We start from the raw sequence: 27920 nt of genomic DNA, 5'->3' as shown, positions 1-27920 counted from the left end.
GCGCTGAGGGAGGCGGGCCCTGAGAGGAGGCGGGGCGGGTTCTCTGTGGGGCGGGTGGAAAGTGGTAGCCCTGCGGAGGGGTCGAGGGGGCGGTTGGTGGACGGAGGGGTTCTCTAGGCCCATCTGTTCAGCTTTTCAGTCAGAGCAATGGGCGCTTTGCCCCTGCGAAGCCTTTTCCGTCCCTGCCGCCCCGCGAGGTGTGAGGTGGCTGTAAAGATGGCCTCCAGCACACCCACACCAATCGTGCATGACCATCAGGCGCGTGCAAAGGTTTTCTTTTTGCCAGAAGATCTTCTTTAAATTCTAATTCAACGTAGTTCGTCACTACGTGTAAATTTCTATGAAATAGATGAGATTTTTTTTTTTTTTAATTTATGTAAAAAAATGCTTTTCAGAGAAAGTCAAGGGGGAAATAAAGTTTTGCAGTGGCATTAAGAGAAGTGCTTCTGTTGTGGGAGAAAAAGCCCCCACTAGATGAATTGGTAACATAAGAGAGTGGGACAGAAAGAAAATAGAGGCGAGTAACTTAATAGTTAGAAATCAGATGGTTGTAAGATTAGGGAGATGAGTCGAATCCATCAAGAGCAGTTTACGTTGAATTTGATGTGAGTAGGTTGATGTAAGAGGAATAAAGGAGCAAGTCTCCCTTCTTGGGGGAAGTCAGCTCAATGTGCTGGCTTCTCAGATTCAAAATGCAGGTTTTAAAAGCAAAAAAGACATGGAGAAGAGGTAGAAATAGAATGGGTGATGTTTAAAAGTTAGGTTCTTACTGTTTGATACAGTAACGAAGCAGTAGTCTCACAGAATTAACTATATCCTTTGTACCTTTTTCAGTTATATGATAAACACAATTATCTTCTACTGCTCTGAAGGTTTCTACCCTTACCCCCTACTCCCAAAGCTGTCTGTACCTATCCTTATCCTCTGGTAGCCCAGGAACTAGTCGATAATCCCAGTGCGAAACTGTATTCTAGGAAAATGCATCTATTCATGGGCTGTTAATGTGACTTTGTTTGCACTAGCATCATGTGATGCAGTCACCACGGTTATGTTACAAAAAGGGTAGGAATAATACACCTCACATCCACATGAACATGTGCTCAGGCAGCAGAGCCACTTGTATAAATTAATTTTTAAGAAAAGTCAGCAACCGTATATTTTTCCATCAGTCCAGTCTTTTCTTCTGCGAACATGAGCCAAATTTGCTTCTATAACTGCATTGTAGAGACTTTTTTTTTCCCTGAGGATTTAGCACTGTGCTTAATCACAGCTTATAAAGTCTATCTAGTTTGTTTTTTCTACTTCACTGCACTGGCATCAAAATGGCTGTAGAAGCCATTCTTCCATAGTAGTAGCCTGCGCACATTAGCCCTGGAGTATTTTAAATAGTAAGCACACTTTCCTATGTTTTTAGTTTTGTCAGATAACACTGCTGATACAGTAATGTATTGTAGAGACTAGAAACCATTTAGGATCAGCTGAGAAAAGGCACATCTTTGCCTGTGCAGGGCAATGATTGATACACTGCAGTTATAACCAGTGCTGAGTTACATTAGATTAAGGCAAAGATGAACTAGTGAAAGACTTTAAAATTTATATGGTATTTAGATACTATTCCACAACTCCTGCAAATCACAGAATTAGAATCTTAAAGGTTGGAAGGGTCCTCTGGAGACTGTCCTGCTAAAGCAGGTTCCCTAGAGTAGGTAGCAGAGGAAAGTGTGCAGGTTGATTTTGAGTATCTCCAGAGAAGCAGACCCCACAGCCTCTCTGGGCAGCCTGTTCCAGTGCTCTGTCACCCTCAAAGGAGTTCTTCTCATGATCAGATGGAACTTCCTGTGTTCCAGTTTGTGCCCATTCTTCTGTCACTTGGCACCATTGAAAAAGCCTGGCTCCATCCATTTGATACGCACCCTTTAGATATTTATAAGCATTGATAAGATCCCCTCTCAGGCTTCTCCAGGCTGAATAGTCTCAAGTCTCTCAGGCTTTCCTCGTAAGGGAGATGCTCCAGGCCCCTCATCATAATTCCATTATGTCCTTCCCCATCGAAACAAATAGGACACAGAAGAATAGGAAGAATCGATGCATAAAGACAAGCTAAATCTATGACAAAAGAAAAATCCACAAGAACTAGAACAAAAACATACCTCTTCCCACAGTGATTGGACAGAGCACTGTAAAATATCAGTATTTCTTCCTTTCCAGACAGCAAGGACTACACTGTGACCTTACAGTCCAAGTGAACACAGCCTTCCAAGGCTGGTCTGCTGGGGGCACTTCCAGCCAAATTTTACCAAACCCATCAACAGCTATACAGAGTAGACGTTGCCCCCCACAAGTTATTTCCTTTTTGTCACTGCCTTAGCTGGAATTAGCCTACATAGTTAAACAGCATCGCACCTTTCTCCCAGGAAACGTTTGTCACATGTAGGCCAGAGAAGATGAAGGATATGTTCTTCCTTATTTTTAAGTGAGGTGCCAAGTGCTGATATTTTCCATTAAGTGTTCGATAGAAGTTTCAGAGTACTTCCCTCAGGGAAAACCATTGCTCTGTAACATTCAGGGGAAGGTATAACAGGGAGAGTGGAGCAAAAACTGAGCTCCTATCGGAGTCTACGTATTTTTCAAAAATCCACATTTGCCTTAAGTACCCTGGGACAGCTTTTCAAAAGCTACATAAGAAGTGTTTCTTGCTTCACATCTCCATGTGCTTAGGGAGTTCACATTGGTGTAATGGGAAGTTCAGAAATTTACAGCCTTTTGAGAGTCATGGGTATTCTTAGCATGGTTGGGAGAGGCATCCTGAATGCAGTGGAAATTATACATTAAAGCAAGAGCATGGAAGCAAGGGAGCAAACTCAAAGATCGGGGCAGCTGCAGGCAAGCATGGAGCAGAGCTGCACAAGTGTATCCTACTGTTATCAATTAATGGGTTCATCTCTTTAGGGCAGAAATAGACTTACTGAAGTGCCATGAGCCATGGAAACCAAAGAGGTTTGGGCAGTCATTAGTCACTGTGCATTCCTAATCCTTGTTAGTTTGTTCCTACCTGAAGTTTTTAAAGAGGAAAAACCCTTCAAGTCTGGATGTATCTTTTGTTTCGAGGCACTTACCTGTGTCAGAGAACGTCAATACTCTGCTCTAAGTGTGTCAGCCTGATAGCTTCATCGCTGTTATACCTCTTTTATCTTCCTCTGTCTACATTTTCTTTGTTGCCATTGCCCACTCGACTTAGAAACAAGTCCTTCCTCACTGCCTCTGAGGTTTTCAAACAATGCTATTTTTCACACAAAATAGCAATGAAAAATTGTGCATTTGTTTTTGCATATCTTCTGATCCATTCACTACAACTGAATTATTTCTAGTGAGCTTACATTTGAGATAATTGCATTTGGAATGAGAAAAATAATAAGATGAAGTGCTTATATCCAAATGGCAGTCTGGATGTAAAATCAGCTGTGGCGGAGTACCAGAACAAGCCAAGCTGCAGCCCTTCAGTGATGAAACTTTGTCTCAAAGAAGTTGCACTTGAGGCTCCTTAGGCAGGAACGGGTTTAGCTGGTGCTGCTAAACCAGGAGTTGTGAATTTTTCTAGAAAAAGTCTATTTCAGGCTGTGGGCGATAGTTTGTCTTTTGGCTTGTTTTGCCTTAAAAAGATTCCTCAAGCTAGAGCAAGCCAATCATTTGAAAAAACAAAACATACGGAATTTGTTTGCGTGATTTTTTTTCACAGCTGAACTTTGGAGATCGCCTTAGCAAGCATGTCCCACCTCCTCACAGCTGCACAATGTTCAATGGCACAGATCTGATCTCCTCCAACCACCTGAGCACTCTCTGTCTGTGAGCCTTTTGGGATGTGTTGCAGTTGTGTCCTTGAATTCTGCAGGGCTGCTGATACAAAGCTTTTAGTCTCACTGCTATTTTCACTGACACTCAGCAGAGAAGAGGTTGGCACTGAGAAGTCTGGGTGAGATAGGAGGCAATGAGAAATGGAACAAGAGACAGAAAAAAAAAAAAAAGAAAGAAAAAAAGAAGAAAAAAAAAAAAAAAGGAAAATGTTTTGGAATGGGGTAGGAGGGCCAGGGAGTTGGTGCTGTATCTTCTGGAGCCATACATTCCAGAAGATCATCAGCAGAATCTCATGCTGTATTGCTCATTGTCCCATTTAGAGCCAAACACTCGGACAAGTGGTAGTTTTCCTTTCCTTACAGTCTTGATTCATGTCTATCCTAAATACTTATAGAGTATTTACACTGAGTCAAATGTGCATACTCACAAATTAGAATATTTTAGAATAAAGTTTCATATCAGATTTCAACAAACAGGTATTACAGTGCTGTCTGTTTAGTCAAATACTATTTGTTACTGTGTTTCATTAAGCACATTAGAGTTTTGCTGTGAGTAAGGATTGCATAATGAAGAAACCAAGAAAGCAAATAAGAACCATAAGATTTTTCCTTAAGAATATTGAAAACCATTTTGGATAATGCTTTTCCTTCCTGTCTGCCAGAAGCTTTTTCTTTTTTTCCTTTGTGGTAGTGGATAACTCACTTAAACGAGAACATGCTCATTAACCATTATTTTTGTTACAACAACATTTTATCTCATCTGAAATCAGACCTGCTGGCTGCATCCTCTTCTCATCTACAGGAAAACAGGACAACCACTGGGGAATTCTGAATTATGTATTCCTTGAGCATTTAGTTTAACACAAAGGCTGACATTCAACTCACAGCTAAAATCACCAATCCTTCCTGGTTTATTTTTAAGGCTTTCTTTCTGTCCATTGGTACACATAATGCACAAGTCAAGAATGTCAGACTGTACACTGTGAGAAGCTAGGCTGCCTCTGGCCTGCAGCTCTGCCCTCTGGATTTCTTCTACCTGTCTATTTATCCTCCTTTCATTTTCTCACCAACGAAGCCTTGTTCACCACCATCTTTCTCCAAGGGCAGAACAAGCAGTGCAGAATTTTCTTTGGAAAGCCCCTTACCATTCCTTTACAGCCAGTGGAATGCTATGAAGTGACTTAGTATACTGCAAAACCACGGCTGGGAAATGAAGATGCTGTCACTACGTCTTCAAAGCAGGAAAATATTCTCTTGTCAAGTAGATACTGCAGTCTGGTAAGAACAAAATGTATCACAACCTTTTTTTAAAAAACAGATTTTGCTCTTCCACAGGCTACATACCCTTAATAAATATGTTCCATTTTGAGATATTCTGTGCATACAACAGGTTATGGGGTCAGAACAGAGTCACAGCACTGAGACAAAACGCTGTAAATAATAATTCTAGGAAAGCAATGTGTTTGCCTGTGGAGCAAATACTTAATTGTAAATGTGGGTTGTTGGTGTGACATAGAAGCCATAAAACAAGCTTTAACAATTAGCCAAATGCTAACTTACAGGCAATAAATGCACATTTACATAACACTCAGGAACAACCTGTAAAAACAAGGAAGCATACATGTGCCACTGAGATGGCATCGTTCAGTGAAACAAACGATGTGTTTCTTTTTTGACTGCGCGTTTCCTTGGGTTTATGTGTTTCTGTCACAGCCTTACTGCTTATAAAAGCAGGCTTGGGGAGATGAGTTTCCCTTGTAGCTTTTTCATTCCAACCTAAAATAGAATGAAAAACTTAGGGATCATTAAAAGTGAGACAAAAGAAAGGGAACTGCTACTAAGTTTCAGCAGCTGGGATAATCTCCCTAGGGGAGAGGTGGAAACCATATTCCATGAGTCATTTAATACCAAATAAACAAAGCACCAGAGAATAAATTGCAAGGCATGATTTTTCTGTTGATGTTGCTTGTTGACAGAGAGAGGGCTAATTGGCTTAATAGAGCTTTTCCTTCTTTCAGCTCTGTAGTAGTAGGAAGTGGGGACAATATTATGGATATAGTTTTTCTTTGTTTCTAATTTGTAGTGCTGATTCTTGTTGTAATGTTAATAAGGTAAAGATACGAGTAACTTTAGCTTCATACTGTGAAGTAAAACTTCATATGCAAGACAGAGCCCTCAAGAGTTGCTCAAATTCAGGATTCCTTTAGAAAGTGTCCTCCACTGATGTAATTACATAGAGCTTTAATCACAATTCTGTAAAGTTTTGCTGGCCCAGCTATTAATAGCTGTGCCTTAGTGACAAGGCTCTGAGGAGAGTAGCTTTGTAAGCCATGCGTGCTGACACAGTGTGCTCTTGGTCTCCAGTGGAATCCAGGACACTGATAGAAGGAAACAAATAACCCCTCTGCATCAGTACAATAGGAACATGCCTGTAATCAAGCACAGTTATGAAATCACTACCAGTCAGAGCTGTTACACTCTTGCCTGTAATCAAGAACAGCATTATTGAAGTATTTATTACTCTCAAGAGTAATCTGAGATTTTATGAGTTCTTGGAAATAAAAGCATTAATTGGTAAATCTATTTATACGTGTTATTTGCCCGGAAAGAGGGCTTTTTCCTTCGAGAAATCAGGACTGTCCCAATGATGTGCATCTGGGTTTTTTCTTCAGATTCTTCATAGCTTTAAATGACAAAAAGCCCACATATACTTTCAGAAGTTCTTTCCAGGATTGTCATGCGCAAACTTGGGCTGGCCAGCCAGGTAGGCACACATAAGGTCCCCGATACATGAAATATAGTGTAAGCACTGTGACACGGGTGGGAATATAACCACTACATTCAGATTAGCAGTTGAAATCCCTGTCATCATGCAGAAACTGAAATGTCTGATGTAATTGTTCAGTGATTGTAAGCCCAGCATGAAACATCTCAAGGGAAAGATCTTCTCTTACACTACTGAGTTAGTAGCTCAACTTTGGCTCTTCCAGCAAATGAAATGACTCTGGTATGTGAGAGGTAGTGGTAAACAACAAATGTATCTGTGCGAAGAGCGGTAAGTGATAATTCATCATATGAAGTGCAGAGAAAGGGAGTAAGAAATGAAGTTGATTACATGAGAAGACAGAAGCTATCTCTCTTAATTTTGGAAGGGAGAAGGAAAAAGATTTATTCTGTGACTCCTAGCTCCCAAAGGAACGGAAGGCAGCTCTAAATTCAGACATGGACGTGGGTGGGAAAGCAACAAAAGAAGAAAAATCTTGTGACCTCAAAAATAGCTACCTCAAAAGATTTGGAACCCAATTAATAAATCCACCTCAAAGCTCCCCATGGAAAGGGGAAGGTAAATGACCTGTTGAGTTGCTTTGGAGGGCATGCAAACTGACACAGACTACTCCCATCCCAAGCGTCTGAGGTTAAGAGTCAACTGCTCTGTTTGTGTGCACGAGGACAGCTCCGCTAAATACTTCTCAGGTACACAAACTTTATCAGTGAGAATGATCTAGAAAGCCGTGCAAAGATAACACTGCCCATGGCATGTCAGGCCTCAGGAAGGGTGTGATTATCATTCCTATGGAGTGCGACGTGAAGCTGTCTCTGATCAGAATGTCGGCACAGTACCAGGCAGATGGGAGTTCCCCACCTTGGGCTGCTTGCACGGCCGCTGGCTCTGATCAGCATCTCGCAATGAGAAGCTTTGGCTGAACACAAGGACTGATGAAATCTCTCAGCAGACTAGCTCAGCTCTGTTAGAATACTGCTGCCAGCTGCAGCCTTGTCTTCGCACAGGCCCTGGTCCCCACATCTAGGTGACATAGTACTTTGCTCTTCTGCTTGAGCACGTCTTGGATGCTGCCTGCTTTGTCACTTTAAGGCAACTGGCCCTCATCTAAAGATTAGATCAGGCCTGATCCAACAGGACTCCTGAAGTCTTTTGCGTTTTTTGTTTTTTTTTTCTAGTGGCAAAGATAAGCAAATCTATCAGGGCAGTGATTTTTCCAACTACACTGGGTTGTTCTTACTTATGCATCATAATCCAGGAGAAAAAAAAAAAAATATTTATTTGTTTGGGCTTCTGAGGTAGTATTTGCAATAGTAGTAATGGAGTTAAACCTGGAATTTACTACATACGCACGCACACACATAAAAATAATCTAATAAAAAATAAGAACAACAAAACACAAGCCTAAATAAGTAGCACCTCCATGACAACAATAGGTTAGCTTTTTTTAAAACTGACCACTGCACAAAAACCCCACTTCTCACTGCTGGCTGCATGAAGGCAGCCACAGCCACAGCTGCAGCCACCTCAATGTCAGAGTTGTGGCTGCAAGCACTCACTCCTGCAAAAAAACACCTGGTCATACCTAATGAAATTGTTTTCTGGAAGGTTCCCTGAGCTCTGCCAGCAGGGATATATGCCTTGTCAGCGAGAGCATAAAGAGGCAATTCTCAAAGAGCTCATGGTTTGACTTCCAAAAGCTTTCCTTAAGGGCAAAATTAATTATATATCATACAGATCTATTATATATTCTGTTTATACAATTATAAAGCATTATGGCTAATTAGTTGTGGTACAGGCTCCTGACGCAGAATATGGCTAGAGAATAAACAAGACACTCAGCCAGCTGCAGCAGTGGTTAACAACCTCCACTTTCATATCACCTTTCACACCAAACTCTCTTGAAGTGATTTATAAATTATGCAATTCAGTGGGCTTGTGTTACTGGTTTTACACAAAATTAGAACAGGCTGATTCAGGTATGACCTGGCTGGGATCGTCACACCTTTAAGAAATTAAATTCAAACTATTCCCCAGCCTTCTTGAATTGAACTTTTTTTTCCAGTCATAGCAGCTTGGTGACCAAGTGATTAATCATGATACTATTATGTCTGGCACCATACACACACAGAACTTAAGTGCCCCTCCATATCCTCTTACTCTCCTGATACATAGAGCTCTAGCTGGCAGCAGTGTGAATCTGTCTGTCTCAATATCTTGAGAATCAGGGTGAATGCCTGATCCGATTGACTGGACCAAACTGTGCAATACTGCACACGTTTTCTTTTCTCACTGTATTTTTTATATTATTTCAATGCAATGAGATGAGCTGGCATGCCACAGTGTGTTAATGCCTCAAATTATCACATTTGAGTTTAATTCACTTTTTACCAGTGCAGCATTTACTGCTGACTCTCATGTATGCTGCTACAGGTGTCTGAGAAGATGAGGTGTTTTGGGAAATCTCAGTGATGTCTTGTGAGTACAGCTAAAAAAAAAATAATGTTATTATATGTTGTATTATAGGGCTTTGTGATGGTTGTACACACCCAAAAGCACAATTCTTAAAGCAAAGGAGGTCATAATATTTATAAGAGAAACTGAAGTAAAAAAAGAAGGAAGCAAGAATGAAGTTGAGTATATATTTAGTATAGACTAGATTTCTATAGGCAAAACGTAGCACAAAATATGTTTATAAAGCTACAAGTAAATTAAAGAACATATACCCCACTGAAATTGTCCTAGGAAATATCAATTCTTGTTTTCCTGAATGCTTCATAAAAGCTGTAGGATTTGAGATAACTTTGAAGGACAGCTGAGAAGTTAGTGGGGTTTTTTGTTTTGTTTTTTGGTTGTTTTTTTTTTTTTTTTTTTTTTAAGTCTGTTTGAGTATAGCTTGCAAGAAGAAAACCTGCAAGAAATGAATGACAGCACTTTCTGAGGATGCACAGACAACCGAAAATGGCATAGCCAGCTCAGAACAAAGAACTGCATCACACAGATGCATTTCACAGATGCAGTGAAATACAAGATAAGATTACAAACAGGTGCCCAACGGATGGCCCTAATTTGTATGGCTCTGGTTTGTATTCAGAGTCACAGGAGAGAGGAATGCCAGGAAAGGATACAAAAATAGGCTAATAATATCTTAGCAAGAATTCAGGAAGGTCATCTTGACTTCAACATTTCAGTCTCACAGGGAACCAGGTGTGTGTAATGAAAAGCAAGGATTTGTATTGTAGAGGTGATGGCTGAGTTGATGTAATCAGAAGAAATCACCTGAGAAAATGCACAAATAGGTGAATGGAGGTAAAATAGAGTCTGGTGAGATTTTCTTGAAAGAGAAAGCTTGGCTGAAGGAAGGATTAAAGAATTGGCAATGATTTGGAAAACAAGAAAAGATTCCGTTAAGACAGGACAAGATTTCAGAGTTACAGTAGGATCAATAATGCTGCAGGCAGGAAGTCCTGAGCTGTGTTCACATCTTTAATAGTGACCTCAGAACAGCTGAGTGGAGCATACATAGAAGAAACTGAAGACAACTTGAGACAAGGTGAAGTTGGCAAGAAGCCATCTGAGGTAACTGCTGCAGGCAGTGCATTATTCTATTTGAGAAGTTACGTTCAAGGGGAAGAAAAAAATAAATAATCGCAAAGCAAAATGAAATTAAGTGTATTTCAAAAATATGGATGAACAGACATCTTCCTGTGTCTGTTGGGATCACCACAAAGAAAGTGAAGAACAAGGGAAAACTGCAAACAAAAATATTCTGTTACTGATACAGAGGAGTCATCAAATGAAAACATGGTAAGAACTGTCAAGACAGGGAAAAGTGGGAATGGATGAAAGGAAAAAAACACAAATTTGTTGCTTAGATCCTCTCTTGAAAAACGAGAACTGATAACACAGATAAGATGATGGCAGAGGTGTGAAGTTGATGGCAGCTTTTAAAAACATTACTCCATGGTATACATTAACAGATAACACAAATATTAAAAAAAAAAAGATTCTTATTCCCATGTTTTATGCATGTCAAAGTCTACTTCTGCTGTTGTTGTTTTCCCATCTCCCAGGCTTTTCTCCTATTCCTTGGTATCAATCTGATAGATAGCCCATAGTGGGTATTTAAACATCATTTGTAGATCTGCTTTATTACTCTTGCATGTGTATAAATCAAAATTCTTGCAGCTTAATTTTTGCAGTGCCAGTGATTAGGCACATGAGAGTAGAAAAGATGTAGGAGCTCAATTTATCTACGCTGTGTTTCCAAAAGCTGGAATATTCCATCCATGCAAGTTGCCAGGTAAAACAGCTTTTCCTCTTTCAAGTGGTTAACTTTCCAAATGAGAATTCTCATTTACAATTTCTTATCTATGTTTATTAGATTTAAATTTCAATGTTTTATAGCCATTTTGCATATATACAGGTTCACTAATGCTCAACAACACTAAAAATATCACACTTTATTATATGCAAGTGCAGAATTTTAATTGCTGCTATCTTTGTATCAAGGATAGCAGTACAAGAACCTTCTACACAAGCCACTATATAAAGATTAAATATAAGATTGATGAGAACAAGGGTCACATCAGTTTAGGTTTTACAATAACATTAAGTAATTTATCCAGAAGCTGTAACGCACACTAGCACAACCATTTGGATCCTTTGATCCCAGCACAAGGCTAAACAGAAAACATGGATATTCTTGCAGTTAAGAAAAAGTGGAAAATCAGTAGCTTGGTCTTTGCTAGTGTCTCTTCTGCATTACCCATCTTTGATTCTTGAAAGCCAAGTATAGCCACAGTTCACTGAAAATGGTCATCTGCAGATGAATGGCTGCTAAAGCTTCCCAAAAATCCAGATTTGAAACAGATCTTCTCTCCAGTAGCCTTTTTTTTCAAAGCAGATAAAAGGCTTAGGGAGGAGGAAAGGACATTTAGTTCAGAAACTAAAGAGACTACAGGTAATAATAGCATTTTAGGAACAACTTACAAAGATACACGCATTTCAAGTGCTTCCCACCTGCCTTTAAATTATAGCTTGTAGTGAGTGCATCATTTGCTTCAGTGGCTTGCATACTTGGTACAAAAGCACAGGGATGAGCCTACGTATAAACTAAAATTTAACGTGTTCAGAAAGAAGCATAAATTAAAGTACAGAGCAAGTAGTTAGAAGACATTTAGGCTTGTCTGAAACCCACCATTGTCTCTTGAGTTCTGCAGCACACTCATAAGAACACAGCAAAAGTTCCAACAAACATCATCTGCTGACATTCCAGCTTTCCTAGGTGCGCTTTAATTAAAGGATTCAGCAGAACAAGAAAACCTGAATCTGTAGAAGTAAAGCACTTACTATAAAAGTATACCGTTACAAATTCATATGCCTTCAGAGAGAATGTAGTAATCACATAATAGAATTTTCAGAAAACCTATCTAGGTTTGTACAAAGCATGCAAGTGGTAGATGAACTGTGCGACTACCTGAATGGCACAGCGGGACTGAACAGCTCAGCTGAGCCACGGTTTCTAAGACAAACATCACTGGCACACTGCAGCAGCAGTTAGGTCCATGCAAGGAAGGAGCATGATGAGTGCCACGCAGCAAAAGGGACCCTTTGTGCAAAGAGCAGAGCCCACAGACCCTTCCTCACACGTAGCAGCTCAGCAATGGGAATGAACCCAAAATGTCTTTCCTACATCCAGCAGTAGCTTTGACATCAGTAAGAGCAGCTGCATGTCACCTATTATCCAAAGTGTGGTTGTTGCCCAAGAAACTCATGTTACTCCTTTCTGATTTTAAGATTTAATTTTTACCTGCTGTGGAAAGATAAAATGAATTCCAGCTTAGCCTGAAGATCCAGCCTGCACAGGTATGCTGCAAAAACATTGCTGTGACATTCAGCTCAAATCTGGGTGAATGCTTCAGATGACTGCAGTAATTATCAGAACAACCAGGTTTAGTTAACCGGGTTTAATCTGGAGCAGATCTGCCCAAGTTTCTTCTGACCTTTTCCCTCAAATAGATAAAGCTGGAGGGGGAAAAGGAAAGGCTGCAGTACTTGGCACTTGATTGATGTAGAACATGAGAAACGTGTATTCAAGACTGCCCTCTTTGTGGAACTGGAGGAATTAAGATTTTTAATTTAATATCTAAATTCACCTTCTAATTGCCACATTTATCCTGGATGGGCTCCCCAGCTGTGGTACTGGTGTGTCATCAGTCACTGCCCAGAGCCTCACAGTGGAAGGCTGGGAGGAGCCTGAGGAAGCCACAAGGAGATCAGCACAGGCAAGGGTTTATTGTTTTGTATGGAAACTATTGGATATGCTGTCTCCCTATTGTCCACCAAGACTAGGGAAGCTGTGCAAAACTCCTCCAGTTCCTCCATGGGCTGGAGAGAAATTTACCCCTGCTTCTTGTATCTCGCTAAATGATGACTATGCAGCTGCTCAGCAGCAGCAACCCCTGACTCCAGGTTTTTGTGAGCCAAGTCCATAAGTAAGGCATCTAACTTCCCATCCAATAGAAAGAAAAACATACTCAAATTGCAGCTGTACAATTAACAGATGTACAGTTCACAGAGTGGCATGGCTAAAACGGTATCTTACAGGTTTTATAGTTAGAAAGATTATCATGGTGGAAAGAGACAATCAAAAATGAAATGCTTACCCATATCCTAAGCTTGCAGTAGAAAACTCCAAAGGGAGAGATCTCCTGAAAGAGAACCTTTCCCAGTGGCAGTTAGCCCTTAAATGGGGACTAGGAGTCATACAGGTGAATTGCCTCCACCTGTGCTCCCATGGCTGACTCAGTCCTTGCCTCAGGTGATCAATCAGTGATTCAGGCTGTGACTCAACAGTTCCCTGAACAGCTTTCTTAGATTTTGTTTACATCGAAAAAATGGAAAACATTTATTGTGGGTCATCCTAAACGAATTTTAGTTTAATTTTTTCAGTTTGGCAACTGATCAAAAACTCATTAGCACTGTTCTAGTTCTACTGTTATCACTCAATATTTTCTATAAATATAGCAAGCAATTTGCACACTAAACAGGGCTTGTACAGGAAATTAAAAGAAACAAAAACAACAACAGAAACCACAAAACTAGGACACAGAGGTACACCTGGGTTATTTCTCTGTGCGCTAGCAGTACTGCTTCAGTCACATTAGGCCATCAGTAACATTTTTGTAATCTGCAATTTTTAAATTCCCATCCAATTACATCTATGCTGCTCCTTTGTTTTCAGGGGCATCACGTAGGATTAACAGCAGAAGGAACCTAGTCCTCAAAGTTAATGAAAATACTGCTGGTGAAGGTCAGGAAGGCATGTTCAGAACTACAGGTGAGGAGATTTAGATGCTCAGTGTGGGGCAGTTGTGCCCAGGCTTTTGAGATTCTTATGTACAGAAGAAAAATGCCTCTGGGTCCTGGCAGTAGTGAAGCCCCAGGCAGGCAGAATGAGGCAGAGCCCTTCTCTGGAGGCCCTGTCTTCTCAGACCAGTGCTCTTACATCTTTAATAAGATCAATAATCTTCCCCTGGTTTAGCGGCTCCATGAATTCTGATTAAGCCCCACGACAGTGGCTGTGTATTAAGAGTAATAGGCAAGAAGAAGACTTTAGTGTCTCAATCCAGGAGACATTAAAGCTCCTTCTTTAGGCAAACTGCTATTGATTTGATCTTGTTTTTTTTTCAGCATGGTCTCTGTAAATAAAGCCCTGGCCCACAGCACACTTACTGTGCCACTCCTCATCCCTGCAGACCAAGTGTCTCTGATGAAGACTTACTTTAATTGTTCCATGTCTGCTGATGTGTTTAATTAAAGGCTTACGTGGCTACATCTTTGGTGACAAAATGTGAGGTGATCACAAGCATGAATAAGGTAAGAAATCACAAAGGTATGCTCAGAAGCAAAACACTCAAATGCTCTCTAGTGCAGCATTTCAGCAGAACACCAGTGTGTGAGTTTCTGCCTGACATTAAAATTCAGTTCAGTATTTTTGGGGGAGAAAAGAGCAGCACTGACAAAATAAGTCATCTGACCACAGGAAGCTGTGTTGACAAAAATTCATACAGTAGAAATTGGAAACCCATGCTCCAAAGCTTTCTTGTATTAACAGTTTAATGTCCAACTGGTGTATATGATTTATGGGAATTCTCTAATACAATCCAGCCTTGCATATTTTGCCATTTATTATTCTTATTTAGAAAGTGGTAGAAACCAAACTCTCTCTCTGATTCCTGCAGTCTTTTTTATTTTTATTTTTTAATTTTTATTTTATTTTTTTAACCATTTTAAATACATACTGTCCATGGTAACTTTCCATAGACTCCACTTTTTGCAAATCCCTATTTTCAGTCCTCAGTGATGGGTCTGTTTGGGCTCGCTTATTTTTGCAGTTTTGTGGGGTTTTTTCGCAGATGGTAAAATTTAGGGAAATTAGATATTTGCATGTGGGGTTGAGGCACTTGAGCAGAAACATGAATAGAATTATATTGTTGTTTCATTGGTTTTTATGAAAGTGTCTTCTAAATACAGCTCTGGACTGACTCCTGATCTCATCCGTAGGAATTTAATCTAGGCAAAAGCATCCATAAATTCATACTCGGAATGTTTTGTTTTCTATAGACTCATCTTTGTGTTTTAAAAGTAGATTTCTTTGTTGGTTACGGTCCCTCTGTGACTACAACAGCACCTAAGCGTCTTGGTGTAATAGTCTTATGTTTTTTGTGTATTGAAACCCTTTTGTTTAGGAAATGGATTGTGTGGAAAAGCATCCTGTAAAACCTGTAAGTCCCATTTGTTTTTTTAATATCTGCTACTCGTTACCAGTGCCCATTCCCCTGGGAGCCCTGGAGATATGTTAGATGCCAAAAGCTGCATATTTGAAACTGGTCCTATAGTAGAGCAAGTAAATATTATCAATATTTGGGAAGGATTCCTTGACCAAATAAGGACTTTAAAAACTAGAAAGAGAAGAGAGAGCCTGCAGGATATGAAGATATTGATGAGGATGATAAGCAGTGTGTTACAGATTAGAAGATGAAAGGAGAAGGAGCAGTGAGCGAGTCCCATGGTGGCTGCTGCAGTAAAGGTGACCACATCCCTCAGAGCCTCTGCATCAGATGGGAACACAGATATCCGCAGCCTGGGGAACAGCAGGAGGGGTGCTCTGCAGAGATGGAGCTGGGGGAAATCAAACCCAGAAATGGGGAAACTGAAATTAGTCTGATAGGGAGAAGCAAACGAATAATCAGCACATGGAGACTGAAAGATGGACTTTTAAAAAGATATTTCAAGATGCAAATGCTTCCTCTATTGTTTCCCATTTGCATTTTAAAGTATTTCAGTATCAGAGTTGAGCCATCTAGAGAGGACAAACCTGCCTCGGGTCAGCTCAGAGGTGACACAGAAGAGTGTTCGAAACATGTTTGTCAAAAAGGTAGGCTTCACCAAAGTTTGTTTTCAACTTGAACAATCTGTTGCTCCAAGAACTATTTGAGACTACTCTCAACGAAAAACAGGGGTGGAGCGAAAGATTGATTTTTTTTTTTTTTTTTTTGCTCTGAATTTTTCATGTGTACATATTTTTGCATTGCTTTTTAAGAAAGAAAAGATAATTCCATTGATTGTTTGGGTCAACAAGAAATAAAAAATATGGATTTAAAGAATGAACGGCACAAAACCTGAGTACTCATCACTGCTTTAAATCCCATTGGAACAGAGAGACTCTCGAGCCGTGCCTTGGGTGCCAGTATGACAGCAGGCAGTGAGCGCCCAAACCCTGCAGCGATGCTATGGCCCCAAGTGAAGATCTCACCCAATTACCCCCAACCTGCTCCCATATGCTCCGACTCACGGCAGCCAGTTCCACACGTACATACAAAAGGGCTTTGCCAGTTGTGCCATGGTGCAAAATAAAGGAAATCTCCCTCTTTGCCCATTATAATGATTTGTGCGTTTCCAGTCTATTCTAACTCACAGCGCAGTGTATGTGCAACAATGCTTAATTACAAAGAGGCCAAGATGAAACCAGAGGAGCCCAGTAACCATGGAGATCAGTGATCAATAATATAATACTATTTGTTTATAAATTATCCATAGCCCCTATATCCTTTTGTAAAAGGCAAGTGAGATCCAGGCAACGTGTTCAATTTATAATTATTGTCTAAAATAAAATGTGATTCTGTGGGTGAATACCTGCCCATTAATAACATTATTTTCAGATCGTTCAATACGATATGGATCAGTGGAGATAACTGTGTTTGGAGGAGAAATATAAAGCTGCTCAATAAAGTGGTGACTGTAAAGATACATCTGAAGGCTGTGATGTGGAAAGAAATGCTTTCAACCAGAAGTCTCAGTAGATACAACTGGGCTGTGTTACATTTGTGGTGTGAATGGGGAATGTCCTAAAAGCACATACACCAAGCACAAAACACAAAGCATGTTCCCAGTTCCTTTTCCTGGAACAAAATCCTCATCGTGAAACTCTAGAGGTGGCAATTGTAACATGAAGGCTGTGTCAGACAATGATTAAGACAACTCTGGCGGTGCTTTCAAACCTTTTTAGCTGCTTTTCCTTTTGGATAAATTAAAGTAAGTTCTGAGTTTTTTTATCCACCCCCCTGCTTTTATATAAGCAACTCATTAGTTTTACTCAGTATTTTCCATTGGAAAGCCAATAGCCATCAAAATTTAAAGTTTTCACATACTTTACTTTACTGTTGTGGTATATTGGGGTGACAAAACAAAATGATTTTCATCTCATTACTACCTATTTCAATGTTTCTGTGGTATTTTCACATTTTTAATATTTCTAGTTTCTTTTCAAAACCACTTTGTTAAAAAATGGGTATGAAATGTGGAAATGATTTTTTGATATTATTCAACAATTTTATGTAATGCAAACCCATCAATGACCTGCTTTGTATTTTACTCCATGATGAGCTATTTTTCCTTTCAGCTGGGAATGATACTTTAAGAAATCTTCCACAGGATATGAAATCTGCCTCCCCAGCAGTATGAAAGGCACAGCGTGGGGAAACGGGAGCCATTTCACCACAATCTACTAGAGTATTTTAGTCAATCTAGAGAATGAATGAACATAAAGGATGGAATGATATTCCAGAACAAAAATAGAGTTATGTAATCTGCACCAAGAAGACGAGAATTAACTGATTACAACAAATACCTCTTTTGCAATGACTACATAATATTTGTGTAATTGTCATAACAAATCCCGTTTTTGTGTCTCCTCACAAGTGAAGTGAAAGCATTCGCACTGCTGCTGAGTGTGAGCTTTGGAAGGGACGCTCAGGGATGCAGGGTTCTGGTGGATGAAAGGCTGGACATGAGCCAGATGTATGTTCTTGCAGCCTGGAAGGCCAACGGTATCCTGGGCTGCATCAGTGGAGGGGTGGCCAGCAGGGAGAGGGAGGTTATTGTGTCCCTCTATTCTGCTCTTGTGAGGCCCAATCTGGAGTACTCAGTCCAGTCCTGGGGCCCCAGGGATATCTCACTGCAATCTTCCAGTACTTGAAAGGAGCTTATAAACTTAGACAGATGATAGTGATAGGACAAGGGGGAATGGATTTAGACTGAAAGAGGGAAGGTTTAGGTTAGCTGTTAGAAAGCAATTCTGCACTCAGAGGGTGGTAAGACACACGAACGGGCTGCTCAGAGAAATTGTGGATGCCCCATCACTGGAGGTATTCAAGACCAAGCTTGATGGGTTCCTGGGCAGTCTGATCTAGTGGTTGGCAACCCAGCCCGCAACAGGGACATTGGAACTAGATGATCTTTGAGGTCCCTTCCAACCCAAGCCATTCTATGGTTCTGTGATTCTGTGTCCAAGATCTCCTCACATGGGCTCATATTGCCACCCTGCTGCACCATGGGGCTTCAGCATCCTAACCAGATGGATGGATGGTTGAAACACACAGTAAAAGGCCCAGAAAACAACACAATGAATGTCTGCTCAGCAGAGGAGAGAAAAGGTGAGACACTGTTGCCTAAAAATAGAGATGAGCTACAGCTGTAGGGCAAGCCCTGTTGATGAGAGCACACCAGTCGCACTCAGGCTGCTTGGCAGAGTTCAGGCACACACACAGCTTGTTGTTAAGCAGCATAGAAAGCAATCACGAATGAAAAGACTTTCTCCCTGTCCATTTTTAGTTCTACTGCAAAGAAGAGGTCACCAGAATTCCTTTTCCCTGAGCTTCAGTCTTGGAAATAGCTGAGTTGCTTAGAATTGGAGGAAAAAAAAAATGAAAAAGAAAAAAAAAGAAGGAAAATAAGAAAGGTAGACAAGTGTAGACAAAAGATGTGAACTGTGTTTAGACATGTCTCCTTACCAAGAGGGATTACTGCTCTTGACCAGATTTTGTCAGTTCTTTCATTATGATGATTTTCTCCACATTCACCACTTAAAATCCATCACTGGGAGAGGGATGAGGATGGAGAACAAAGGGAAGGCAGCAATGAAAACAATAAATCATTTGGTTCCTGCTGGAGAACATACCTGTCTATAAGTGGTGAGAAAAATACAATAGTATGTTTTATTTTGTGTTCATGAAATCAAGGATTTTCATGCAAAATTAGTACTAATATTCTAAAACATACTCTAAAAGCACATTAGGAGGTTTTGAAGTTAAGGTGTTACAACATTTTAAATTGGAAATGTGAATGTAATCCCCTCAGTTAAATGGAAAACATTTAAATACTTAACCTGATTGCTGCCAACTGCAATTTCGTACAATAAGTAATTTGAAGAGAGAGAATGGTTCTTAAAGGCACATAGTTCACATGAAGCTACAGGAGACTCCGATCTGAAAACTGCACCTTCATCTCTGTACTGCCACTTGTCATAAAAAAGTAATAATAATATGATGAAAGTCAGAACCCTTTCTTTTTCTTCAGATGGATTATCTGGTAATCGAGTTATTGACAGCAGATATGGCAAAATGACAAGATTGTAGCCAGCAGAGCCACATGAAGTATCTAATTGAAAGGACAAAAGAATTTTTTTCTGGAAAAGCTGAAGAATAATCATTTTATCTATCTATCCATCCATCCATCCATCTTTTCTGTAAATAAACCTGGGATTAAAACACACTTCTGCTAAAATATCTCCATGATGAGGATAAGGCACAGGTGCCAACTGGCGGCTAAGTGTCATGAAGGATGTGTGAACTCACAAGGACACCTTCCTACACATTTAGAGAAAGAAGCAGATGAAAAAAGACTGGGTGCAGGCCTACAACAAAGAATTCTAAATAAACCCATTTCTCTCTGCTTTGAAGAGCTGCTCACTGCATAACTAAAACTGCTTTTACAGAATGACGTTTCCTTGGAATGCTGTGTGTTCTGATCCCCACTGCTCCCACCATGGCTGACAACAGAACAGCTCTTTCAGATATTTGAAGCAAACACTCTACTGAACCCTTCCCAGACCATTTTTTCGGGACTTAAAACACTCTGAACAAATCAAAATACTTATTTAAAAAATAAATGAATTCTCAATGACAGGCCTGATCTCAGCAGGAATAATTCACCAGGAGAGAAGAAGGACAACACAGCCCATTTCCAAGCACTGAGTTGAGGCCATGGCTGGCAGTTCAGTCACTCCTGGCTCCCATCACCAACAGTCAAAGGGAGGCCGAGCTGGAAGGGATTTCTGAGTTGGCTGAAGAGCTCTTCCCTTCTCTCCTGTGCGAATGGAAACAAGAATGACTGGGATTGTAATTAAGCACACTGGCACAAAGAAAGCATAGAATGGAGATGTGTGTCGGAGAAATTTTCCTCTCAAACCCGGCCTGGGTTGAGCTTGCAGACCATTAGGCACCTAAAGTTCAGGTTGGATGCACATGGGACAAAAAGTTCAAGGGTGGAAATTCTCAGATAGGATCTCCCCTCTTCTCTGTTTACTCCATATTTCATCATCTTAATAACATAATAAACAGTGTCGAAGAGACTGTCTCTAGGTCAGAGGAGTTTAAGATCAATAGATATATACAAGGGGAAAGGTAAACAGAGTAATCCAAGTGTTACTGAGTTACATGGACTACTCTGTTAGAGACTGACAGATTACTGGGTCCCAATCTCCAGACTGAAATATCAGACGTGAATGGTATTTCAAAGAACTTTTTAAGTACTATTTTCATTTAAAAATCCAATGGCAACATCCAGCTTTGAAGTAGTTACTTTAACTTTACCATTGTGAGTGGATGCACATACTGCACAGTAGACGGATGTAGTGGAAGTAATTGCAAATCCTTCTATTAATCCAATATCCATTGCCCATATGACAACTTCCCAGTTTGCCTGCTCCCAAGCCATGAGTTAAACTACAGTATGAATTAAACCACATGAAAATATAGAGAATATGTTAACCTTGTAGATAAAAATTTAGCCATAACTACAGTAAGACTGATCTAAAATATCTACAAGTACTGTAATGCTATTTGAAATAAAATTTGGCGATCCTTTCTGGGATAAATTTAATGCATATGTTCTACTCCATCCTACTAAGTAGAAGAAGTGCAAGTGTTTTGTATTTGAGAGATTACTGGAGGAGAACTAACCAAACTACAAAAGACATTAAAGTCAAACAACAACAAAAACACCCTTTGTCTCAGTGGGTAAGATAAATATTACATATTTGACAAAAGCCCTATCTAAACATATAATAGTCAAAATTAGAACTACAGGAACCTAAAAATGTCTTTAAGAGTAGAGTAAGCCAAGCAGATGCACCAGCAGTTTCTAAAAACAGCTGAAAAAGGAAATTACAACATAGTTTCCAAAGCACCACACATTGCTTGATTTTCTGAGGCAGAACAGACAAACAGCAGATCTCTTCACAAAAAGGGGTGACACCATGCTCAGAATGAAGTCCCAACATCTTTTGCAGTTCTAGTCAGTATCAGTTCATTTAAACAAGTAGTTTCCTTCCCCTCCTGATGGCTCATTTCACCTGAGCCTATTTTCTGAGCCCATCTGCTTCAAATTTCTTTTTGCTGTAATTTAGAAGGATGCTCAGATCCAACCCCTTGAAATATATGAACATTTGGAAACATGTGGCTACTCTCATCATAAAGCTGATACCCACACACAGTTGGATGAGGAACGTTTATAATTGATACTCATCTTTTCTTATTTGTTTGCTTGTGAGCAGTTTCTTTTATGTTCTGTTATTGAAGTGCATGTGCTGACTGACTTAAGACAACAGCCTTGTAAATGAGATCTTTGATCTCAAGAGTTTATTTTATCTTCGCAGAAAGAAAAAGTGAGTTGAATTGGCTGACAGAACCAAAGCCTCTTTTTCTTCTGTTCTACAGCTGTTCCATCCTTCTGGGGTCATCATTACTTCCACCACTAGATACTCTACTTTGTCCAAGAGTTAAAAAAGCTTCTCCAGTATCTCACCATAGCTGGCAGCACAATGCTGAAAGCTCTGCATCTCCTGGTTTTTGTAGGAACCATGCAGCATGCTCACACAGTTTTGTTTCTGTGGGACGAATGTATTTGACAAACTGCTGAGCTCTGATATAGCAAAGCTCTTCAAGCAACTCTGATGTCTCATTAGAAAGTAAACTTTAATATTCATTGCCCTTCTGTGGTGAAATACAGACTACAAAGACTACAGCCTGGAAGGCTCCAGACTGAAAACAAGTATCAGCTCTGAGATGTTGAAAGAAGTACGCAGTTGTTACTCTACATATTCAACTACCTGAAAAGGACAGAGGCAGTTTAGGGACCTTTGTGCTATCTGCTGCATGTGCACACAAAAAGACACCACTGAGCACAATACCAACACCAATTTACTTCCCAGTTTGGATCACCAATATAATAGTGTTGTCATATTGTTAGCATCTGCATTTCATTTAGTTTCTGCACTTTCCTAAAAGCCAGTTTTAGCTACTACAACAAAAACTTCTTTACGTGTCCTTGCCACCCTTTCCCCCTTTAGTTTGATTTAATTCCACCATGTGTTCTTTGTTCCAAACAACGTAAAGAAATAAAGGAAATATGAGGGCTCTGCCATTTCACAGTAGGTAGATATCTGTACAAAACCAGTAGTTTCCAATTGCCTCAAAGTAATTGCATGCAGAACAGCCAGGCTTAGTCAAGACTTTTAGCACTCCTCACGAAAGCAGTAAAGTTTGCTACTAATGTGCCTCAGAAAATAAGGTTTAAAACATTATTTTTGAGAGTTTTATTAATTGTTTAAACCACTTATACATGGACAAAAATGCTTCTGCATACAGAATTGCCTAAGGACTTCATCCACGGAGGTCAAAGCAGTGCTTTGGATCTTACTGCTTCTTGGATTTATTCCTTCTCAGCAGGCTCATCAGCATGTGCTGAAGAATTAAAACAGTCTTACTCGCTGGCATCACACAGAGCAAAGGAAATATCAAACACAAAAACCTAAAATTTGCTCTTCGGAACTAAGCAGTGAGGCACCATGCCTTGAATTTCCTTCTTAGACTCAAGGAATCTGAAAATGATGAAATTCCAAATTGATAAAAAGTCAAGTTGTGTTTTACGGGCAGCAATGCTTCCAAATTAGCTGACTGTTAACAGGAACAAGGTAGTGTCTTTTCTTCCTTCCAGTAGGAATGAATACTTACACTGCTTCTTTTGGATGGCTCCGATTCAGCCAGAAGGAAGGCTAACAAAGTGCCTATGCAAAAGGGTCCCCTTTGCAGAATGAAGGCTGGATCTATTTTCTGGAAACAGTCTCATCTCTGTAAAAGATATTGAAAAGAAAGAGGCAGTTCTCTAGAAGAATCAAAGGAAGAAAATATCTAAGAAAGAATATGGCCTCAGTGAATAATGGGGAGATTCACAATGCTACTTCAAGGAATGTGACACTGATGGGAAGAAACTAGGCCTGATGTACCTATGGCTAACTTTGTGAGCTCGTTATGTTCACAGAAATTCATCACAGCAGATGGGCTAAGCAAATCCAACATGGCTTATTAAACTTTCCTCTTCCTTTTGTGCCCTTTGGCATGTAGGAGACTGCCTTTGGATTTTACGAACTTACTCTCCAGGCTCGGCCTCTGTTGCTGTAGCAGACATGCTCTGGCTCTGAAAGGAAATCTGGTTAATCTGGAATCGTTTTGTCATCAGAGGAACTGTTGCAGTTACCTAAGAAGGGAAGGAGTTAGCCCCTGTTAGTTGCAGTTCTGGTTCCTCTCTGTACTCACTAGGTTGAGAAAACCCAAAGCAAGATGAATGATTATGTCATAACAAAAGGGCGGTGGGGAGAAGAGGAAAGCAGTTTCTCAAGCACAAGCTTCATGCTATTGTTCTGAGCAGCCCGCTCGTCCCACACAGGGAGGCTGCTTTAGCTTTTTGTGGACATGACAGGTTCTCCAGCTAACAATGCAATAAACTGCATACTATTTTGAGCTGCTGTAACTAGCATGGTGAATATACTCTTTGCCTTTCACCCTTTTTTTTTTGCTCTAGGGTCAAAACCTCTCATCCGTGACCACACAAGCATGCACTGCCAGCTGTGGTAACAAGGTTCAGGTTGTACTTTATAGAAAACAACAGAAAGGGGATCTGTAACCATCTCCTTGACTGACCTCCTTTGCACAGTGTTGTCTGGTTCCACTTCTGAGCTTGTCACCAGGGAGCTGTCTGTAGGGATGGGCTCACACTCAGCCTTCCGTAGAGCTGCTCTGGATGCAATTATACTTTGATTTACCTTTGAACATGTGGGCTTTGGTCTCCTTTTTCTAATTTAAAATTAGGCTGTTCCAGAGGCCTGTATTTACTACTTTTCCAGAGGAAATAAGAAGTGTCTTGTTATGTTTGATTTATTAGAAAACTCCATAAGGAAGCCATCACACAAAGCAGAGTATGTCTTTTGCAAGGAAAATGTACAGAACTACAAATGAAACTCAAAATATCCCATAAACCAAACTCTACCTAAATAAACTATTTAATAAAAGAGTAAAGGCCGAGTAAAGTGTCCACTAATGGCAGTAGCAAAGCTCTCATTTACAGCATTCCACCAGCACAGGATCATACCTCAGGCTTTCATCATTAGCTCTAGAGTTGACAACCTGTCTTAACTCTGATGTTGCTGATATAAGCTATGAAATATCTTTCGGTTCTGTCTAAACAATTTACATACGTACCCATAACACAATGCAAACAGCTTTATTCCAGTTCTTGTTTTAACATACAGAACATATAGAAAAGACTGGCTGGGGCATTTTACTACTTAAATCTCAATATTGATTATATTATAATAGTTTATAATTCCATTTTTTAAAATGAGTGGCCTAATGTGTTTAAAGGACAACCATTCAGCATTTGCTGACAGCGACCGATACGCATTTACAGTGCTATACACTTTTATATGAATTAAGACCGTTTGAAATCTTTCATTTTCCAGAGATTCTGTACCATCTTCATGTTATTAGCAGGCAAATCCATAAATCTTACTAATTTATAACAGTCTAAGTGTCTTTTTTCTTATCCCAGTGGGAAGAAGTTCACCTTTGTGGTCTGGATACCATTAAGCTTCAATCTATTCTTTATGGATGATGTTAAGCAAGGGAAAGCCTCAACCCTTGCTAAAGAGAGGGCAGTGAGGAGACGCACTCCAGCACCCCTGCTCGTTACAAGAACTCTTGCTATGTGCAAATTTTAACCTTAATGGAACACGGCCAAGGATACAGGCCAAATGCTTAACCTACCGACCATATTTCTCACCATAGGTGAATGCAACCTCATCCTCACACTCTTTTGCATCTTCTTTTCTTTTAAAAGGACACCGTATTGGCTTGCAAGCACAGCAGAGCATGACTCTGACAAGATATAATTATTATAGATGGATTATCTAGCTTTAATCAAAAACAAATGCCAAAAAAAGCTATGTGCTGTCAGCTGACAAGGGAAGAACGAGTACTGTGAGTTTGTTGGCTTCTCAGCAGCATCGTGCAGTTCTGCTTCCAGTCCAGCTGAGCTGGAGAGACATTTCAGGTTTGAGATGTTCATCTCGAATGGAAACATTCTGTTTGTTGAATGGTTAATTTTTAAAGGAGAAATATAAAACAATCATGGAAATTAAACAGTGTTTCACGTATGTTCTAACTAGAAAAATCAGCACACAAAACAGTTCTAAGCAGCTTTGTAAAATTAATTCTTCCCTCTAAGGGGCCTGAGTACTCTCAGCTCACAGCAGCAGTGTCATCAACACCAACCAACCATTGCACATCACCAACACAATGCACAAAATACAGCAGATGAAGGTGTGACAGACTCACTGAATACCCTGATTTTAAAGTGACACTGAAAAAATTTTCTAAGTTAAACAATTTCAAGCTCCCACGAAGTCTCAATGGTCACTGCTACAGAAAAGAAAACAGGTCAAGCCAAGTATTAATTGTCACACATTATCTGACAGTTATTTATTGGTATGCAGTACACTTACTTTCCCTGAAGCAAGTATTTCAGAACATTTATGAACAGAACTGTTAAACATATACTAACAAATTCACTTATATACATACATTAAAAAAGATTAAATCTTAAACATGAATATGTAACAACCTAAGACATTCACAATGCAATTTTTCCATCCTTTATGGTATTTATCTCAAATACCTACAGAATGTAAGTCTGAAAAAATATATATTTTGAGCTACCACAGAGCATAAAAATATATGGAATTACCTACTAAGATTTGGCACAACATAAATACCCCAAGAGAGAAAACAAGTGTAATCTTTTGTGCAACACAGAGCGTTACTCACACAAATCACGGTATTACATCAGAGAGCTGCTGCTCATACACAGCAACTCTGGTTTTAGTTGGAAAAAACATGCTGGAAGCATGTGAGTTAGGGACACAGTGGTCTGTGAGAAAGCATGTTTAGGTACTTAGCCATCTAATTTAGCTGGATAAGAAACAATGTAATGTTTTCCTGTTGTTAAACATTGCCATCTGTATCTCTGGCACACAAATTAAAAAAAGGAGGGTGTGACCATTAAAAGTACGTGTCCTGAGATTTCCTTCTTTAGGGGGCAAAGAGGTTAAAATGGAAAAGCTGATCCGTTTATAAATCAGGAACACATGTGGTAGTGAGAACAAACAGCAGCCAACAGGCAGCCTTATAGGACTTCTCCAGGCAACAGGAATGGCACAAAATGAGGGCACAAAAATAACATCTACAGGTAAGAGAATGGAGCAACCCACAGTCACCTTTAAACTGGTAACCAATCGTATCAAGTACTCCAAATTATTTCAGTACTCAGAATTAAGTCTGAGTTTTAAAACTTATCTCTTGGAAAACTCTCTGTCCAGTAGTACAAAGAAGCACGTTTTACTATTAACACTGGCTTCTATCTGCAGAAAATCAAAGGTGATCTAAAGAAACACGTTGAGCAGGATCTGCATGTTTATTACCAGAATGAAAAACAAAACAGAGCAGTTGCACTCAGACTTCATCTTTATGAAAAGTTTGTGTCTACAGCCTACCTATGAGAAGCAGATACCAACAGCCAGCATCAAACTGAAACAGTTTTGCTTGATTTCTTTGTAGACAGACAGAACACTTAACACAGTAAGTTACAGTCCACTTCAATCTAAGGAATATAACATAGCACTGAATAACAATCCTTTTGATCCAATGGATCTCGTATCAGTGGTAGGCCCCCAAAATATTAAGCTGCTCAAACTAAATCTTTATCTTCACATTCAGACTTTTCCCTTGACTCACAGAAAAGATCAAGAAAATATTATGGCTCACAAAGTACAGAATTTTCAAGCGTAAAGTCGTACCAAAATCTTGATAAATTGTCATTGATGTTGTAGGTGAGCAGTCGGTCAGGAACATCATTATGGGTGCCCTGTACTGCTAACACATGTGGTGCCAGGGCAAAGGGTACATCGCTTAGAAGATCTGACATGAAAGGGCTGCTTTCCAAATTTTGGCTCCTCTCATTTCCCACCTCTGCTCTCGATAGAGTCAATTCCGATCGGTGCCCTGTATTTATCTGAAGAGAACAGAAGAACAGTAATTCAGATGCTACACATCAGGCAGATATGGCTTCCTATCATGAACTATTAATAAATAAAAAAAAAAAAAAAACAACCAAAAGTAGTTCTAGAGTTTAGTTCAGCTAGATCTGAAATAGCAAATCTTAATGCATGTTGATCAAATTCTTTGAGGTAAGTTGGTTTGAATTAAGGCTGAAAACAACATTTTTTTTCTTGTTTTTTGAAAGATTAACATAATTTCTCCTATTTAATATTG

General features: G+C 39.8%; 1 protein-coding gene and 1 long non-coding RNA gene across 4 annotated transcripts in view; one reads left to right on the top strand and one right to left on the bottom strand.

Moving 5' to 3' along the window:
• Positions 1 to 29: 29 nt before the first annotated feature.
• LOC109368162 (uncharacterized) lies at positions 30 to 27407 on the top strand. The gene is made up of 2 exons (XR_014884245.1): positions 30 to 13975; positions 14329 to 27407. It is a non-coding gene; the product is annotated as an uncharacterized LOC109368162 (long non-coding RNA).
• Positions 26044 to 27920, bottom strand: part of UMAD1 (UBAP1-MVB12-associated (UMA) domain containing 1) — a 70515-nt gene continuing 68638 nt past the window's right edge. For all 3 annotated transcript variants that reach the window (XM_085227502.1, XM_085227504.1, XM_085227503.1), the window contains exon 4: positions 26044 to 27660. In XM_085227502.1, coding sequence (XP_085083628.1) covers positions 27403 to 27660 — 258 coding nt within the window. In that variant the 3' untranslated portion in view covers positions 26044 to 27402. The remainder of the gene's footprint in view (positions 27661 to 27920) is intronic.

This window comes from Meleagris gallopavo, chromosome 6, assembly GCF_905368555.1.
Source record: "Meleagris gallopavo chromosome 6, MGAL_WU_HG_1.1, whole genome shotgun sequence".
Classification (NCBI taxonomy): domain Eukaryota; kingdom Metazoa; phylum Chordata; class Aves; order Galliformes; family Phasianidae; genus Meleagris; species Meleagris gallopavo.
This window is presented reverse-complemented; position numbering and strand designations above follow the sequence as displayed.